At 30.1% G+C, this 21,509-nt stretch overlaps 1 protein-coding gene across 2 annotated transcripts in view; it reads right to left on the reverse strand.

Annotated features, from left to right (window-relative positions):
- LOC142323701 (putative RNA-binding protein 19) overlaps nucleotides 1-21,509 on the reverse strand; it is a 60,679-nt gene that overhangs the window by 15,662 nt on the left and 23,508 nt on the right. For both annotated transcript variants that reach the window (XM_075363813.1, XM_075363812.1), the window contains exons 12-17: nucleotides 17,626-17,781; nucleotides 14,534-14,688; nucleotides 12,894-13,096; nucleotides 11,200-11,316; nucleotides 4,203-4,308; nucleotides 1,787-1,916 (exon numbers count right to left, since the gene is read on the reverse strand). In XM_075363813.1, the coding sequence (XP_075219928.1) occupies nucleotides 1,787-1,916; nucleotides 4,203-4,308; nucleotides 11,200-11,316; nucleotides 12,894-13,096; nucleotides 14,534-14,688; nucleotides 17,626-17,781 (867 nt within the window). The remainder of the gene's footprint in view (nucleotides 1-1,786; nucleotides 1,917-4,202; nucleotides 4,309-11,199; nucleotides 11,317-12,893; nucleotides 13,097-14,533; nucleotides 14,689-17,625; nucleotides 17,782-21,509) is intronic.

A 21,509-nucleotide genomic window follows, 5' to 3' on the forward strand; every position in this document is an offset into this window, starting at 1 on the left:
ATAGTTAGTCAAACATAAAAGTGATGGTAGCTTTTTTTTGACCAAGATTTGTGTGATATGAATCCATTTCACGTGATTTTATTGTAAACAAAAAATTTTATAAAATGTATTAGGGAAGGGATGTTGTATGCAGAAAGAGGCCTGAGCTGTGGGAAAATCAGTTGGCTGTTGTAACATGACAATGCCAGATCACATTTACTTCTTATCAGCCATTATCTGGCAAAACACACAAACAACTATTGTGCATCACCCACCCTACTTTCTAGATTTGGCTATAGCAGCCTTTACCTTGTTTCCCAAATAGAAAGAAACCTCAAAAGATTGTTTTCAAACCATAAATGAGAATAACATATTTTATAGACAAGACTGATACAACAGCTCTGCATGTCATCTCCAAAGTGTGTTCCAAGAAATGTTCAAAAAATGGAAAAAAACACTGGAAGCAGCGAATTGCTAACAACATGAAATATTTTGAAGGGAAAGCCTTCATGAAGTTGTAAATACAGAAGGAGGGTCCAAAAACATGTAGTGTTTGTAATTAAGTAATATCTAAACAAAAAGACTTACACTCGCTAATTTAATGTGTAGTGTAGTGTATGGTATTAAGTTTGTCATGGCAGGCAGAGCTAGCAATTTATGCTATGTGTGCGCGGATGGTTGGTGGTTTTTTGAACGCAAGGCTGTACTGAAGTGGTACTGGAAGTATGAAAACAATCACGAGGTACAACGGCAGTGGCAGAAAGAGTTTGGAACACCACCATCAACACATCGAACAATTGCCTGAATTCATAATAAATTTGAAGCCGATGAAACTGTTAAAGATGTGCACAAGGAAAGATCCTGCAAACAGCTACAAGTCCGGCATCCAGTGTTGCAACATTTTACCCGATCACCGCAAAAATCAGTGAACCAGGGAGCGCACGAAAGTGGAGTGAGCCATTTAAGTGTAAGATGCATTCTGAAGAGTGCATCTCTGAAGTGGAAGGTGTACATTCCAAGACTGTTACACACGATGAATGAGGATGACCCAGATTGAAGAATGGAGTACTGTGAATGGTTTCAGCACATGGCTGGCGAGGATGAGAAATTTGCAGGGAAATTTGTGTGGACTGACGAGGCGCAATTCAAACTTAACGGTTTGAATTGCCTGCCATTCAAAGCCTGTATGGTGATGAACGTTTTTACGTGCAACAAGACGGAGCCCTGCCTCACTACCATAGAGGTTGTACTTGATAAAACTCTACCCGGACAGTGGGTGAGCCACAGGGTGCTGCTGTTAAGTACCCACCTCAGTCTTCTGACACCTCTGGGACACCATCAAGAACGACGTGTAAACCAACGTGTAAAACAACGTGTAAAAACCAGCAACAATTGACGAGTTACATGAAAAAATTGTAGAGTCATATCCTGCCATTACACCAGATACACTAACAGCCATAGTTTGTCACCATGGGCATTGTATAGAAGCTGCTGGTGGTCATTTTGAACACCTACCATAATTCTCTCTCTCAGTGCCAAAAATTGTCACATCAAGTCAAATTTGTCACGAGATATGGACTAGCAAACAGTGAGTACATTTTTTGGACCCCTCTTTAGATTAATAAACTTTTTATTATACAAGTTCAATCTTTTTGAACATGCTTAGTGTGAACACAGAAAATATATTTCTCCATAACAAATTACTTTATATATCACTAACAGATAGGTAGCAGAAATGAACAAAATTTAATTATTTGGCATTCAAAATAACCACTAACAACAACAAATTTCAAGAAAAATATCTTACCATCAGAAGAAAGGAAATTTTCAGCAGTTCGTTTTCTTAACTCTTCTACAGATTCTTCTGCTTGTGCCCATTCCAGAACCAAACGTCTGCCATACAAGTGAGTGCTTTGACATAATGCTTTCATTGCTCGCTATAACATATATATATATATATATGTGATTTTAATGGTCTAAAGACTATGCCAAAATATGTGATTTATAACAAATTAATACTTAAAAAAACAAATGCATCACCAATAAATGAAATTTAATTCATAAAATAATATATTTTCCATGAAATAAAGATCTTCCTCCTTTATATACATATACCTTGATGTCATCTGTAGTACCTAAAAAAAATGTCATCTAATCCAATTTCAAGACAAAAGAAAGAAATCTTTACATAAATACAGTATATATTTTTTTAATTTATTAAATCTTTGTTAATGACAGTTCTGGAACCTGAAGAATATTTCAAATTTCAGTAAATTTATTAACTGTCTTTTCAGGGGAATAAGTTATAGCTCACTGGCAAAAACCAAAACATATTAATTGTAATGGATTATGAATATTACATCAACAAATTTTTCACTAGAAAAAATGTTTAAAACTGCTTTAAATACATAACATTAAATAACTGTTAAATACATAAAATTAATAATAATATAATTATATTAGAAATACAAAGCATCCACAAAAGATCTTTGTAAACATAATCGATTGTAAAAAAATGACAGTAAGTAAGCTTTAAGATAAGTATGCTTTATAAGATAAAGCATACTTTAAATTTTTTTTCATACTTTATAGTTGCAAGGTTTATTGGTTGGACAAATAATATGTAAGTAGCACTCCAATTCTTGGCAAATACAAGGTAGCATATCAGTATCAACAATAGCAAACAGTGATGATTCTTAACTTCAATGTTAGCTATCTGATAATTGTTTACACAGTCCGTGACAAAACCGCAAAGAAATTGCAATACTTTTAAGTGTAATGAGCTTGATGGCCCAATTATGCACTTTATAACCAACAATCGCTGATAAAAAACATTTGTTATCCAGAACTAAATCTATTATTACCACCCAACATTGCAGGATGATTTATGGAATATACTATTAGGTAATAATTCTTATTGTGAGGATGGGCAATTTTACAGTATGTCAAAATAAATGCCGACATTTATATCAAAGTATATGATACACATATTTCTGCTTTTCCATCAGTTTCACTAGGTTCCAAGTAACCTTGTACTTAACATCTCTTGTATAAAGTTTTCATATCACACACAAATAGTAGACCATGACTGAAGTGGTCTGATAAATTCTAAACTTATGTTACACTGCAATATCCAATATTATTTCTACAGATCATTCAATATAATACTGCATCTTCTCAGGATTCATAGCTAAAAGTAACTGAAAAAATTTTAGTTTTAAATAATACCAGTCAGTCATTAAACACATCTACATTCAAATTCTTATTATTATTCTACATTGAAAATAACTCTTACCAAAATACATGCTCTGAACTAATGTTCAAAGCTTTTGCTCTATTTATTTTACTTTCTTGGGCTTACATTTCAAAGTGTTAAATACATTTTTCATTAGATAAGACTACTATATTTTAGAAAGAAAAATATAAACTTAAGAAAAATTTCCAACTAGAGCATGCAAGATTAATTTGATTAAATAATTTTAATTTTGGGACAATCTCACTAAAGGCCTCCAGATAACTAAATTCTACCAGATATTGTTTACTGTTTCACACGCTTATAAGATAACCATAAAATTAAATAAAATTTTGTAATTTATATGGGCTCTAATTTAAATAATTTTTTACTTAAAAGAATCCTTTTAAAAACAGTTTAATATTTGTAATATAATGACTGCTTTGCTTAGTAATTAAAGCTAATGATTTAGCTTAAACCTATAATGATTACATAACATCAACAACAAAAACTTGCATTTTACAACTAAAGCTCTATTTCAAGTGTTCTTGGGAAAACAACTTGGCAGTCTTAAAAGTAATAAAAGCAGTCACCGGGTAGTAGCAAACATTAAACATTTTCTTCTTAAGATCACCAAATTTCTTTATCTCTGATAATTATCGCCTCACAGATGAACTCATAGAGAAAGGCAATTGAGTGATTCAGCATAATGGTAAAGGCAAATGAGTGATTCAGCATAATGGTAAGAGTTATAAAACATTTTTCAATTTACCATTTAGCAAAATATCTAAATTTATTTCACCAATTTAATTAACTTATTTTCAATAAGTACTAATAAATATGCATTGATACTAAATTTAGTAATATATTTTTTTTTTTAATTAAAGAGAAAAAAATTGCTTTTTTTTAAAATCAACTTCACTTAAACTGTTTTTAAAATAAATCTAAAATCATAAAAATTAGAATAAAAAATAATTAACATAATTTTTACCTTAGCATCACTTTTTGAAACATAATCTATGAAACAGAATCCTCTATGCAATCCTGTACCAACCATTTTCTTTGGTAACCTTACAGCTTTCAATTCTCCAAATGTTCTAAAAAAAAGGTGTAAATGTGTACGTTAAACAAATCATTATTACAAATTCAATATATTTATATATATAGTACTACATTTAACTTTTGCTGTCCACTATCCACTACTAGATTAATGTAATCTTTAAAACATGTATTTTCCTTTGATCTAATGTAATTATAGCCAACTGTTAAATTGTATTTTTATTATGTTAATTAATTCATCATCTTGAATTTGATCTGGTGGTTCATCATTATGTACTTTTGTTTATATTTATAGATGAAATATTTCTGGAGTATTTTTTATCATTATTAAAAATCTCTATAATGTAATTATTTGGCTTATATACTTTTTTTATATTTATTTTTTTTCATATACATTAATAATTTTTTCTATTATTTTATTTGTGTAATTGTATTATACATTATAAAATATTAAAAAATAACAATAATACAAGGGTTAATTTTTCAAGGTCCGATCGGTCACAAAATAGAAACCCGTGCAAAAATCGGATGAACCTTTGCGCATATGTGTTGCGCAGCATCTCTAGTATGGCCATCAATCACACCGCGTCACTTCATTTAGTTCTAAACATGTAGCTACCACATAAACATGTCTACAACAATAGCATCTCCTGCCAAGTGTGAAGTGCGTGCGGTAATTTGATGTGATCAGGCTGAGGGGTGTAATGCAGCTGAAATTCATCGAAGAATAAGTAATACGTACAGTCAAACTTCAATGAGCGACAGCAAACTGCGACAATGGTGCAGGAACTTTAAAGCAAGACATACAGATATTCATGATGAAGGTGGTCAGGGAAGGAAGCGAGTGTCAACCGATGATCTCGTTGAGCGAGTGGATGAGGCAATTCGAGAAAATTGTCGGTTCACAATTTCTGTATTGAGTGATTCGTCTCCTGAAATTGCAAGGTCAGCTCTCTACACCAGTGTGAGTGAGAGACTTCAGTACCACAAACTGTGTGCGAGATGGGTTCCCAAGATGCTGTCCGACCATCACAAAACAATGAGAATGGACGTCTCCCTAACGTTTCTCCAGTGCTACCACAATGAAGGAGAAGATTTTTTGAACAAATGGACAACCCATGGACCAGACATGGGTCCATTTCGAAACTGAAGAAACAAAAGAACAATCCAAATAGTGGATGCATTCTCATTCTACCAGTAAACCAAAGAAGTTAAGGGAAACCTTCTCCAAAAGAAAGTTGGAGAAGGTTTGGCTATTGTGTTCCAGGACCGGAATGTAGTTCTCTTAGTGGAATTCATGGAACGTGGCACGACCATCACTGCAGCTTCATACTGCATGACTCTTCAACGTCTACGAAGGACAATTCAGAATAAGAGGAGAGGAATGTTGTCATCAGGCATTGTCTTTCTCCATGACAATGCTGCACACTGCAGCTGTAACAAAGAAGCTCCTGCAGCGTTTTCATTGGGAACTGTTTGATCACCCACCATACAGTTCGAACTTGGCTCCATCCGATTTTCACCTCTTTGCTCACATGAAACGCTGGCTAGGAGGACAACATTTTGGCACAGACATCGAGCTGCAGACCAGCATAGAAACATGGCTGAAAACACAGGCAGCTCCGTTCTATGACGAAGGTATTGGAAAGTTGGTACCACGCTACGACAAATGTCTAAATCGGAGTGGCGACTATGTAGAGAAATAGCTTAACTATGTCAGTACTTGTTACAAATAAAATTTTTTACTTTCACTGTGGTTTTAATTTCGTGACCGATCAGATCTTGAAAAAAAATAACCCTCGTAAAAATAATATAGAGAAATATACAAAATTAAATGCAACAAATATAATAATATTCATATGGTGAAAAAAACATATACGAGATGTGTTTTTAAGTAAGGGCTGTTTTCAATTTGCCACCATATATACATTAAAGTTTTATAAAAATTAATTTTTTATATATAAAATAAAAGATTTCTATCCTACGTACAAATTATATTTAATTTCTTAATGCAAGTTATAATTCAAAATTAAAGTTTAAAATGGTTTAAGAATCAAAAGCTCAGCTCTTCAATGGTGAGCTGTTTTATGTATTAATAGTGATAATCAATAAAAAGGAGTATTATGTTTGAATTATTTTAGAAGTACAATCAAATTTAATTGCAATTAATCCTATGATAAGGGATACAACAAAGGGTACAACACTCCCAAAGAGTGTTGTACCCTTTGGTAAAGTACTATCTTCAATACTACAAACAACATAAGAATAGTTTTTGCAACTGTTATTATAAATATTAACAGAATTCATCATAAATAAAAAATATTTAATACTTCATCCCAAAGCCACACATCTTATTGAAAATATGAAGAGAAAAAGATGATAAAAATACAATTTAACAGTTGATAATAATGACATTAGAACACAGGAAAATATGAGTTTTAAAGATTAAATCCTTCCAGTACTGGAGAGCAAAATTTACATTTACATTCATCAGAAATTATATTTCTGGTTGATAAATTTATCAACACACAATAAAGTGTGTCAGTGTGTTGATAAATTATCAACACACTGACAATAAACTTCACTTATCCTTGCAACATTCATCTTATCTAATATAAATCCAAACAAATTTGTACAAGGGTAAATCAGATATAAACAGAATCTTATTTTTAAAAGAAATTTATATATAGAAAAATAGACGGCAAATATAATTTATTTTTCTACATAGTTTCCTGATTTAGAGATACTTTTTTCCCAACGTGAAGGAAGGTTTTTTATAGCAGCATCATAGAATGAAGCTGGTTGCATCGGGTGCCAATTGCACACGAATCCCTTCACCCCCTCATCATCTTCAAATCATTGCCCTCCTAGAGCTTCTTCGAGCTGCAGCATGGGGCCTGGCGTTGTCGTGGAGGAGGATGGCCCTTCAAATCGGTTGGTCTTTTTTCTTTTCTGGGAATATGCAGCCCTCGCCTCGTTCAACAGTTTGCAGTAGTAAGCAGCATTGATTGTGTGTCACTCATGCAAAAATCAATGAGAAAAATGCCTCGCTGGTCAAAAGAAACAGTTGAAAGAACCTTGCCAGCTGATAGTAGAGTCTTGGCTTTCACTGGGGCTGCCTCCCCTTTCCTGTGCCACTCCATACTGGCTTATTTTGACTGTGGAGTGTAGTGGTGAACCCACATTTCATCACAGGTGACGATCCAACTCAAAAATGGATCACCTTCTTTCGAAAACTTGCTGTAGCCTCTGACGGACTTCCAAACATCTCAACTTCTGATCTGCGGCCAAAAGGCTAGGGATCTATCTGGCACACACTTTATGGAAATGTAAGTCATTTGTGATGATGGCTTGACAGCTCCCATAAATTATTCCAACCTGTTCTGCAACTTCGGATACTCTCACCAGTCGATCATCTTCAAGAATGTCCAGAACCAGGTGAATGTTTTCGTCTGTAATGGTGGTCCAAGGACGGCAATCTTGTTCCTGATTTTCCACTCGTTCTCATCCTTCCTTGAACCCTTTACGCCAGGCATACACACAAGTCCTTGACAATGTTTGGTCCCCAAACTATGCAGTTAATCTCCGGAAAATGTCCATTACTTGAACTCCATGAGCAAGAAATTTTATAATTATGCATTGCACAGTGGAGGGGTGCACCTGTTGCTCTGACACTGTGAACATTACTGACGAATTGGTTGGAAGTGTGGACTGGCCAGCTCTCTACATTCCTAACAACTCCACCCAAGCATACTACGTACTAGAAGCATGGGCCCAGTTTATGTCTGATTTACCCTTGTACCTATAAATATTAAACCATATTTCTTACAACAGATTTTAATCTGATCTAATTGCAAGAAAGCATAAACTTAACCCTATAATCATTCATTTGTTATCAACAATAATGCAAATAAGGAATTAAAATAGTGTACAATTAAGTAAAAAGAGATACTACTTTTTAATTTTGTAAATACACATTTTCAATCATATTAACAATTTATAAATGAACACTTTTTTTATGCTACTACTACTCATCAAAAGTTTAGAAACTTCAGTTGACAAAAGGTCGGGATGGATTGCTGGACCAGTGACTGACTTCTAGCTTATCTATGATGATCTTTGCTATACACTATTGCCTTGTCTGAACAATTAGTAGCAATCTACACAGTAGTTCAGATATCTCAATTAGAATTACTGCACATCTATGAATTACACTTTGTTATTTAATAATTTAAAAGTATAACATAAATATGCACAAATAAATAATCAAAAAAGAAATAATAATAATAATAAATGAAATAAAAAAGGAAAAGATTTGTGTGAAAGTGTTAAGTATTTATTATTTTATGTTGTGGTTTGTCATTTGTAGGGTGTTTAATTTTATTTGGAGGGGGGCGAAAAACGCTCTTGCGTTATCATCGCCCAGATAAAAATAATACAAAAGGCTCCTTCTCAAATATTAAAATATTAGTAAAATAAGTCAAAACTAAGATAATAGGAATAAAAAGTAAAGGTAATGCAACAATTAGGATAATACATTTACAAAATAATATAAAAATTTATGACTGGTTAAATCTTATTAGGTACATTAATTCTTTTTAGAAGTAACAATACCCCATCTAGTACATTCTTGTCATTTTGTAAGATGTGCCATACGTCCTTTGGAAATTTAAATTTACGACATAAGGCTGCATAACATATGCAGTCCACAAGGATGAGGTGCACAGTCAAGCGGCAGTCGCATCAAACACACAGTGATGTGTTCTCCGCTGACATCAGGTATCTGTGAATAGTTCTGTTACGTCCTAATCGCAATCGACACAGGACCACTTCCTCTCAGTAAATCTGTCTGCATGAACAGATCCATGGTAACACTGTATCTTTGATTTTTGCAGTTTATTATCCGCTGTAGTGGTCCAGTCACCTTGCCATCTTCTTCAAAGTGTATATGTTTAATGGAATTAATTAAATCTGTAGTTGTAACTCGAGTGATGAAAGATAGTTGGCTACATGCATCTTTAGCAGTGGAATTCACACATTCATTACCCAGAATTCCCACATGGCTAGGGATCCAGCAGAAATTCACTTGCGTATTGTAACAATTTAATTCAGCAATTGTATTATGTATTTCAGTGACAATAGGATGTCTGGAATACAAATCCTTTAAAGCTTGAACAGCACTATGCAGATTGCTATGATGTGACAATATTTTAATTTAATGATATTCAAGGCCATTTTGATGGCGTACAGTTCAGCATTGTAGACACTTATAACACAAGGTAGACCAAACACTTAAGTTCTGTCATTTGCAACAAAAGCGCAGCTAACTGTATTATTCTGCTTTGACCCATCTGGGTTTGTCTGATAGAAAATAGTGATATGTTTGCTGAAAGACAAGAAGAGTTGTTAATTTTTTTATTATATACAGTGAGACCATAATTAAAATTAATGGGATTGAGTTTCCACAAAGGAAATGTAATTTCTTAATTGTGTTTTGACAAACATTGTTCCACCACGGAATGAAGGGACGCTTTGGATTTCCTAATGTTTCGGAATGAATCTACTAGCATTCTTGAGTACCAGGGAGGTAAAAGAGGATGATGTAGTACATCAGCATCATCATATTGTGATGAGAAGGCTTTATGGTAACTGTTCCAATTTGCTCTTTCAACAATCCATTTCCATGGTCCTTTGTTCACCATGCAGTCGGCACTAGGGTGTAGGGTATGGGGTGTTTAATAAAACTGTTGAGATTACCTCAGTATGTTATAGAGTTCCATTGCTGAATAATAAATTAAATGCTTATGCTAAAAAGAATCATGAAACAAACATTTCTGTTTAAAGAAGAAAAAAATTTTGTTTTATTAAAAAACTGGAGGCTATCTTGTTCATCTAAAGCTAAAAATTATAACTTTTACTATTGTCAATTGCCCTTTGTTTTCATATTGATTTACTTAATGCTTTTGCTTAGTAAAATGGAATAATCCAGTATACTCTAGATTTAGTCTTTATTTTACAGTAGTTATTGTCTATTTTCAATGCAAATTTAATTAATGTTTTTGTTTAATCAAAAAGGAAAATTTTACCTATTCCCTAGAAGAAATTAGAATTATTCTAATTACTCCAAATTTAACATCTTACTTTTATAAAGAAAAGCATTATAAACTTTCTGATAACATTCATTGGTCAAAGCTTATTTTAAAATTTAGATAACACTTTTGTCTAAAACAAAGAACTGTAACAATAAATGAAAAAACAGAGAAAAAAAAAAAATATTATTAAAGAAGAAATTGGGATAAAAGAAATATTAAAAGAGATAAGTTTGAAATAGTTGCATCAAATTAAAAAGACGATGGGAATATGGTAGTAAAAAAGACCTTTGAAGTAGAATTACAGAAGACATCTATCAAGTAGTAAAAAATGAAATGACAAAATCAATCTTTAAGTTGAAATGGAATACTCCTTTCAAGGGTTTTCATACTAGTCCGTTTTTAAACATTACTTTTCTTTTTGCAACATCAATATTAACCTAAAATAGACATTTATAAATATTATTTACATATAAATAAAGCAATGTATGCACATAATTACATTCATTACCAAAATTACTTAACTTATTTTTAAATGAAAATGTAAACAAGACACTTGAATTTTTTTTTTAAATACAATTTTGTCCAACATACTATACAATTCAAATAATTCTATCTCTAAATGCTTGTCTAGATTTTTAGGCAGAGACTTAAAAATTTTTATCTTCTATTACAATCAAACAAAGGATTCACCAATAACAAACATACGGTTTGCCGCCTCAAACTGTACAGTTTTAGTGCATGTTTAATAACTATTTAATCATAATAAGTTAACTGATAAATTTTTTTAATTTTTTACTACTGTAACTATAACACTAATAGAATGTTAAAAATACTTACTGGAAAAGTTGACTAATTTCATTCCGAGTTGCTTGAAATGGAATATTTCTTACAAGGATTTTTGTACCTGTCTGTTTTTCAACATTACTTTTCTTTTTTTCAACAGCAACATTAACACTAGAATAAAAGATATATACACAAATATTAATTACATATAAAGTTATGCATACACATAATTACACTCATCACCAAGATTATTTAACAATTTATTTTTTGAAATGCCCAAATATTTATGATCCTGCCCATCTACAAAGGACCAGCATTATTTTGGTCAATAAGTACTCCAGTACAACACCATTAAAGTAAATGACAAGCACTTAAAGTGCAATCTAACTTTTTGTTTAGCTCATGTTGAGTCAAATTTAGTTTACATCTCTATTATCTATAAGTATAGTCTAACTAATGAGAACTGTTTTAAATTTTAACTTTATTAGAGTTAAAGGAACAACTAAGGAAATAATTATTCATGCTTTCATTCTCTATGCTCATATATTTATAAAATTCAACATTCCTCTCATCTATTTCATTAGAATATTCATTTAATTGCCTGTCTGAGGTCATAAAATAAATTAAAAATATATTTTCGTGAATATATCTTTAAATAAAATAGAATAACTCTGCATATCTTCAAAATATTTACATACTACTAGTGTATAAGACAATATGAAACTCTTAAATGATTTCAATGTTTAACTGAATAGGTAGTTATGCATCACCAAAGTCTCATTTTTCTTTACACAATAAGTTGTAAGCATTGTTTACAACTCATTATTCATTATTAAAGTCAATAATAATAATTATTACCCATTATTACGGTCATTGATCATTAATAAATACCAACCGCATGAAGTGAATCTGAATCAAACATTGATTAATTTCAATAACTAAGAACTGGTGGTTTATTTAAAATAGCCTAAGCTATTGGCATTTTATTCTTAATTAACAATCTATATTTATTAGGAAGCTTATTATTTCCCAAGACTCTACAGGTGTTGCACATTCATCAAGTTCTGAGGATTACTGTTTATGATCTACTTAAAACAAAAAATTAATAATTTTGAAGCAATTCAAGAGAAAAGTTAAGCTAATCTAAGTGTACAGATTGCTATGAAATATGAATTTTAAATGAAACTTTTTTTAAAAGTTCCATTGTGTTAAATTTTAAATATAAAGAATGGCTAATATAGATGCAATCTGTAAAGAAAATGTTTAGCATTGCAATGGATCACAGTCTGGTGAGGTACATAATTGAGTAATATAATAATAATAATAATATAAGTAATAATTAAAGTACTTAATCATTATCTGCCAGTTCTTACTTAATCATTAATCCGAACTAACTGGCAGTTAACCCATAACTTGTGTTTAAAAAATTAACAAGATAAAACTAATTTAATTTTCATGCAAGAAAGACATACTTAAATAAGAAATTATTCTTTAAAATGGGTTTATTTAATATTTTCTGTTATAAATATTTACAAAACTTTCAGAAACAATCTGTAAAATTATACTGTAAAATATTTCTTAAATTATTTTTCTAAAGATTATGTACCTTTGTAAAATCATTCTTTACAATGGTACATTGTAGTAACTGGGAAGAAAAACTAGAACAACTTCAGTAATTGGGCTAAAGTATACTAGTAATATTTCACTACAGACTCAGAAAATTTTCTTGTTAAAAAAAAAATACTTACTTAACAGTCCTATTAGACCTTTTAATCTCTAATTTATGACCATCCAACTCAGACTGTTGTAAACTTTTAAGAGCATTATTTAATGAATTCTTTTTATAAAACTGAACAAAACCATAGCCCATAGATAATAAAACACCTGGTTTTGAAGGATCTTTTTTTCGGCCAACATTAACTGAAGCTATTTTACCACATTTTAAGAAGTGCTGCAAAATTATAAATAATAGACAATAGAATAGAAAAATGTATACAAGCTCACACAATACAATAAATTTAAATTTTAAAATTTATTTAAAAAATTTTTAAATAAATCTATAATTAAAAAAAAATTTTTTTTTTTTTTAAATTGTTTTCCTCAACAAATCTTAAATTACCTATTACACAACATTCAGTTGTACATTGTTACTGATGATTTAATGCTCCTTTTACACATTTTCAACTCAAAGAGAAAAAGATTTTGAGGGTCAACAATTAAAGCCTTATTATACACAACCTACTTTAAAGCTCACCAGTGAAAAATAATTATTAGCTAGTGTTGAGTAAACTATAGTTACTGTTAAATTTCAAGAATATAATTAAGCCTTTTAAACTAATTAAAGGTGTTACCCAGGTTTACTGGTCTTTAGAGTAGTATCTTATTATCATAAAATAAAACACAAAAATTTCCTATTTTTCACGCATAACATTATATTTTGATATACAAGTAAGGTAGATGAATAAATGTTTTATATTACTTTGGGCTATAAATATTGTAAACATCTCAGACTCATCAGAATTTACTTTTAATGTAAGAGAGTTTAAATAAAAATGATCTAGGATAATGGAAAATACTTTAAGATTTCCAGGGCAGTTGTAAAACAACCAAAAACAAGAAATTAAGCAAAATTTATAGTATAAATAAAAAAAAGGTCTTTTTTGTAATTTAAGCATTATTAAAGTATAATCTAGATACAGCCAGTTTCTAACAGTAATATTATACTACAAGTAGATATCTGCACTACAGTAAAACACAACAAAACTAAACTTTTTATTGAGAATTTTTATTTGAAGTTTTTTTTTTACTGTTATGTAATACACCCAATAAATATATTATTATTTTTTTATGTTTGGTAATACACTTGGAATGTATATCTTATCCAATAAGATTGAAACCTAATAACTTGCTTCAAATAACAATAACTAATCATGCGTGGTCTTTTTTATTCCCCAATCACATTTCTAAACATATTAAATTCCATTTCATTATTAAAATTTATTAAAAAATAAAAACTAAAGTAAGGTACACTTTTTGTCATTTGTTTTAATTTATCATGAATTTATGAATATGTTAAATGTATAAAAAAATTCCTAAAAATAGAACTGAATGATAACAAATTTTTTCTCGTCCAATTTGGGCATATTTTGACAAACATCTTTCTACAAGCTGTCTTTTAATATCTTTCCTAAGTCTCATTATACTATTATAGTGCATGTTTATATAGTAGTGTATAGTATTAATTTATTTTGATATTTATCATTAAAGGCTGATTTTTGGATTAATCTTATTTTTCTAAATTCTCATTTATCTGCAATCCTCTCCCTGCATGTGTAAACAAACATAAAAATATGTTAAAACACAAATATGAATAGATTAAAAAATATACCTTCTTTAAAGAATTCTCATCGGTGGAAAAATTGAGATTTTTAACAAATAATGTTGTATCAGGTTCTGGTTCTTCCATAAATTCATCATCATCATCATCTTTATTATCCTTAATTTCTTCATGATCATTAATTTTATCTTTCTCATTTATTTTATCTGTTGTAAAAAGAAAATATATACATCATTGCAAACACTTCTATACAAAAAAAAAATTGTATTACTAAAATTAACTTTAATTTAATTAATTTTCCTCTCAATCATCTGCTTCATCAAACTAACTTTAAATATTTCAAATAATTGGCTGACCATAATTAATCAAATATGTATTATTCACAAGAATTAACGAATCGGCAGGTTAATTTCTTTATAATGAAAAAGATGAAAATCTCAAAATGCAATGAAACAGATTAACTGAAGAATTTAGGATAAATGCTAGACAATAAATGGACCGTATGATAAACAGTACAATAACTTTGTTCTTGAAAACTTTTTTCCTCAGAAAGTTCTCAGAGAAAACTTAATACATGAAAACTTATCCTTAAAGCCCCTAAATTCAATCAAAAGTGCCTTAAACCCTCAAACAAAATTAGTCCTGTCATGGAGTTCACATGATCAGCTAAAACTCTGTATATATAATTAAAACACTCCACAAAATTACTAAAATTAGCAATAGTTTTGTCGAAAGTTATTAGACTTATTAATTCTTAAATTTATTAACATTAAATATTAATTAACTACAACAAAAAATATTAGAACGACAACCACATTAGATACATTTAAACGTTTTTAAGTACAATCTGTTACTAAGAATAACTATGTATCCAATAACCTGTATGTTGCACAAGGCTGTTTATTTATAAGCAGGAGGTCATTTTAATCAATATTTTAAAGTAAATTAATTACAATTTCCAGGCAGTTGAAAGTAGATATTTCTATTTCAGTTTGAAACAATAAATTTTGTACTAAAGGTTTTTTGTTTTACATGTTAATTTCTTAAATCTGTAATTAATTTTGATTGACTTTATAAATTTTCTCAAAATTACATTTTCTACAAATTCTGTTGCAAACTTTCATTTGTTTAGTAGCAATTTAACAAAGTTAATTTATGCTAAACTTGAAGTGTCTTTCACCTCTAATTTGTTCGATATGGAAACATTTATTAAGGTAAGATACCAAATAAAAATGCTAATTTTGCTCCATAATTTGTGTTCCCAGAATTTCAATGCAGCATTTTAACATTTGAAGCAGAAAAAAAAAAGAAATTTTTACTAAACATACTTAAAAATCAAGTGTTCCCAGACACATGTTTATCAGAACATTTTGCTTCAAATGATTCACAGGAATGTAGATTGGAAATAAAAATTAGTGAAACATCTGTACATAAAATTTTAACTAAAGATGTGAGTGAAATTTAAAGTGCCTCTATATTTGTGTTTTCCATAACATGTTAGGTGCCATAACCATAATGGCTGAATATGACCTGACATGAGTCACATTTCTAAAAAGAAATTTGTTTCAAGTCTGTTTCATTCAAGAATAAAAACATCTCATACCAGGCTTATTAAGAAAAATGAAGATTGAAATGGTTTCCTCACTGAACCAAATATATAGTTGCATACCAAGGCCAATGAAATGCAGATGATATTTAGCCCTCTAAGTGATATTTTGACTCTCTTTAACGACAGGAACTGGCTGTGCATTGAATATCACTACTTTAAACAGAACAACAAATTATAATTTACCCCTTTCTATTGTGAAACATGCATTGCTTAACTCAGCAGCAGATTTTAAATCAGTTCTGATTGTATCCAAGTTATTTGAATTAAAAAAATAAAGGATTCGATGTACAATTATATATATACATTTTTTTTTTTTAAATCAATCCTTTACAAATCATATTCTTCTGCACTACACAAATTATATTAATCCGATCAACCCAAGTAGAGAATTAATAAAATAAAATAGGATGATACCTACCTTATTCTATAACACAAGCAAGACGCTTTCACGAGTACCTCACATAAACAATGACAGTGACATAAACAATTTGACTGACCTCTGTACAGCCACATAACTGGCTAGCTAGTCTAAATGGATTTACATTTTATTTTTATTATTAATTTTAATTTTGACTTTGAATTTAATTTTTTTATTAATGACTTCATATTTTGTATATATGCAATTTTTAAATTTAATTTTAGTTTACAATTTAAAATGTTTAATATAAAAAAAAGTGTTAGTTTTATTTCTGTTTGATTTAATTGGAAAAGGATCTTTTAACAATCTCAAAACTCAATTTTAATTTTAATGTGTAATTTGCAATGAAAGATTTGAAAAATTATAGAGCAACTGATAATGCGAGGTAATCGTGAAAGTGCTCTTGCTTGGATTACGGAATAAGGTAGGTGTCATCCTATTTTATTTTAATTTATTAATTCTGTACTTGGGTTGATCGGATTAATATATTATATATATACATGTATATCTAAATGAGAAGTGACAATCTACACAATGCACTGTTTTTGTAGAAAGGGTACATTAATTTGTTACTTTACATTATCTTTACCTAAACATTTGCTATATTTCTGTAGGTTTGGTATACTGAGTGCAACCATATGTTGCTCAGTAATAAGGATTTTTTTTCATTTTTCACTTTCCCTAATAAGCTCCTTATTTAAAATAAACCATTTTGCAACAAAATTAGAATTTAATGATTGAATATTAATCAATTTGAATCTCCTACAATGATTCAAACAAATCAGAGCATAATTAATTATTCAATTCTGAGATTAAAAGTTCCTCACAACATGCACTAAACTAATTAAAGTATGATAACTAAACTTCTTTAAGATGAGCAAATCTGAGATCATTAATTAAACCTCAACAATAAACTCCTACATAAAATGGAAATATAGAACCAGTTAAAAATAAACCTTACAACTTTTAAGTTTGAATGGGGCTAATAATATCAGAGAACAACTATTATAAAAAAACAGAAAACTGGTTATCAATTATACTAAATTTCTACTAAATCTGTTCCATGAATTACATAAAATCATAGAAACCGGCAAAAAGAATAATATAAACAAATACCTTTATCTTCTTTTGAATTGCCAGTTGATTCATAATTTTTATTAAATGTATCATCAGGAGCCCATTCTAAATATAATGGCAAATGCTTAAATTTTGTGTAAGCTAATTTTACAAAGGCAGCTCTCGCTTCAGATGGTTCTAAAAACTCAACAATACCTAAAAAGAAAGAATTAAAATATAGTAATTACAATTTTAAGATATTTTTTCAAATATAAAAACTTAAATCTAATGTAATATACTAATAGTACATTTCAAGTCTAAAAAAAATGTAGCAGCTAAACAAATCAGTCTACAACATTTAATTCTACTTATCTTAGTTATTCAACAGTACTTGCACAACCAATCCACTATCATCTTAAAATGCATACTAGCTTAAAAAAAAAATGCAACTTATAAATAAAAAAACTGAATGGCAAAATGCAAGCAACCAAGATATCAACACACTATGGCCTGTATGTTAATTTATAGTAGTAGAAAACTGATATAGTAATGCTGTAATCGATTATAAAAATAAAAGACGTAGGTGAATGTACAATAATCTTTAATAGTGAAGTGACATTTTTTAAATTATTAAAAAGTTTAACACTTTAATAAAAATTCATATTAAAATAAATAAAAAAACATTCATTAGTACTGTTTATGCTCATAGATAATGTTCCCATTTTTATTCTTATAATTTATTTTAAGCTTTATTTCTTTTTATAACACATAATTTGAAATTATATAAAATACTGATAATATAAATTATGTTGTTTTATATTTTACACAATTAAAACTGTTATACTTGGCTATTTTAATCTTAAATTTTTCCTTATCTTACAGCAAAATTCAAGTATGCCTATGTTTTATTCACTTGAAATTTTGTACTTCATGATGATCTGAGAATGCTTAGATGTGACAGGCAATATATAACTACATCAGTAAAAATACATCAACCATAATTTGATCAAATTATCAATGAACTTTGGTTACGAAGAGATAAATTATATTCATAACTTCTTTAGCTCTCTCACTGATGTTAGTGAGTGAGCCCTTTTGTGATAGATAATGAAACAACATGTACAATCCAGGAATGTGACTATATATGAAGACTTCTGCTTATTATTATTTTTTTTTGAGGTAGCTAAGCAAACTGAAATTCTTACAGAATTACAAGGTTGAACAGAAACATTTCATAAATTTACAATGGAAATTTTCAACACTATATGATGTCAACATGTGCACTTGAAACTAGTGAAAGTATAACTACTGACAAGTAGTGGAGGAATTAACTGTCTGTATTCTATCATTGTATTCCTTACTGTAGAACAACAGAGAGAATAGTTGGCATGGAACCATGTAATACACTCTGATGAACCTATAAGAAACCAAAATTCAATGAGGCAGCTTTGGTAACATTTCTCTTAAATCCTGATACAGTTAACTCCATTCATAATCAATATTTTAACATGTACAATGTTTAAATACAAGAGATATCTCTAAAGTAACTTGCTGGGAAATTTCTCTCCTAAGGTTGGCGAACCTGTGTCGTTCATCGCCATGCAAGTAATATACATACTGCATTGTTGTCTGTAAGTTCTCATGTTGTAATATCTTTGATTATGTGTGAGTTATTACATTATAAAATGAATAGGAAAATTGATGAAACTGAAATACGTGGAGTCATATGTTTTTTAAATCATCAAAACATTAAGCCTGCTGAAATTCATAGGCAGTTGGTTGCTGTGTACAGCAATAATGTAATGAATGAGAGAAATGTCCAAAAATGGTGCAAAAGGTTTAAAAATAACAGAATTAATATGCATGAAGAACATTTGGGAAGGCCCTTGATAATCACCGACGAATTGCTGAAACACGTCGATGATGAAATCAGAAAAGATCGTCGCTCAATGATTTCCAACCTGGCCTTTCTTTTTCCTGATGTTTCAAGAGCTGTTATTGGTCACACTGTTCATGACCATTTAGGCTTCAGAAAGGTGCATGTTGGGTGCTACATGTCTTAACGGAACATCACAAAAAAATCCGAATGGGATCTGCTTTGGAATCTTTGATGCACTACATAGAAAAAGGTGATGAGTTCCTTAATTCAATTGTTACTGGTGATGAAACATGGATTTTGTATTACACACCAGAGAGAAAACGGCAGTCAAATGAATGGTGTCATCCTCAATCCCCAACCAGATCAACAAAGGTCAAACCACAGCCATTTGGACCCAAACTGATGGCCACAATCTTTTGGGATCGGTTCGGCATACTGCTGATTGACTTCATCCCACGTGGAAAGAATATAAATGCAGAAGCCTACTGAGAAACTCTACATAAGTTATGCACCATTCAAAATCGGTTACGTGGGCAGCTGACCGATGGCGTCATTTTGCTGCACGATAAGATAATGCATATCCACATGATTTACTGAGAACATTTGTTATGGGAAATTTACGATCATCCACCATATAGTCCGGACTATGTTCCTTCTGATTACCATTTGTTTGGGAAATTGAAAGAATTTTTGACTGGTAAGCAATTTGCAGATGATGAACTTAAAAATGTTGTTAATCAATAGCTAAATGGGCTGGTGGCAGAAGAATACAATGAGGGTAATTGAAGGTAGTGTATCACTACGATAAATGTCTTAATTCATGTGGCGATTATATAGAGAAGTAGTATAAGTTGTATAGTTTAAGAGAAATAAAAAATATAGATAAAGTTTTCAGAATAAATTTTTTTACAATGAAACGGTCTTTACTTTAAAAATAACCTCTTGTACAATGTACATTTCTTATTTGAATAAATAGGAAAGATAAATAAAAACTGATAACTAGGTAAATAATAAGATAACTGCCCAATAATACCAATTGGTCAACAAATATTCATGGGCAGAACCTAAATAGTAACATCCAATTGATTTGAATGTTATTTTCTGCCCTTCCCAGCATTCTCACTCTAACATTCATAGTTGCATGTTTCAGAATACCTCCATTCTTGAAACTACTTTTAGCACACTCTGAGTGTTTATTCTACTTCTACTTTTAGCACACTTTGAATGTGCAAAAAGTAGTTTTGAGAATGTAGATCTCCAAAACGCATCAACTACGAATGTCAGAGTGACAATGCTAGAAAGGGCAGAAAATAACACTCAAATCAAATATGACAATTCTAACAGAAATATAAAATATTATGAAAATAGTTACATTTAATTAACAATTCTTTGGATACGATGGACAAGCATAACTCATCTGACCATCTTTGCTCAAATGAATGACGAAGACGTGTATGTCGTACTTGTGTTTAAAATTCTTTTGTTAGAATGACTCCAGTTTGTTTTCTGTTAATCTCAGATGTTCAGTGTTTCATAATGAATTTGTATGTCAAGTTCTTTTTGCTATCATGGGATAATTTCTGAACTGTGTTAGTTTAAGTGTGATGATATTTGTGACGCAAGTTTGTTTACATGTGTTGTTCATTTATTTTCCATGTTTATTCTATTGCCACAAATATTTTCGTTATTATTGTTTACAAATTAGTAAAATGAGTGATATTTATGACCCTAAATTAGTGAAATCGTTGTACAATATGGTGGATAATAGGGAAGATGAAAATTCTGATTCTGACAAAGAAACTGAGGTTGTGTTTATTGAAGATGAACAAATCAGTAACTTGTTTTGATAGTTGCAGTGTGTTTACCAGATTTTTTCAAAGTGTATCATACAAAGGCAGATTATTTGTAGATATTAGTGTTTTTCTTTGTTTATATTTAATTTTTTTTATAAATATCACTGTGCTAAATCTCATAATTACTTTTTTTTATTATAAAAATAGTTTCTAAGAATAATAATTTTCCTATCTACACCTAGTTCTCAAGTGTAAATAATCGAAAGTGTGTG

This window comes from Lycorma delicatula, chromosome 4 (genome assembly GCF_047948215.1).
Source record: "Lycorma delicatula isolate Av1 chromosome 4, ASM4794821v1, whole genome shotgun sequence".
NCBI lineage: Eukaryota > Metazoa > Arthropoda > Insecta > Hemiptera > Fulgoridae > Lycorma > Lycorma delicatula.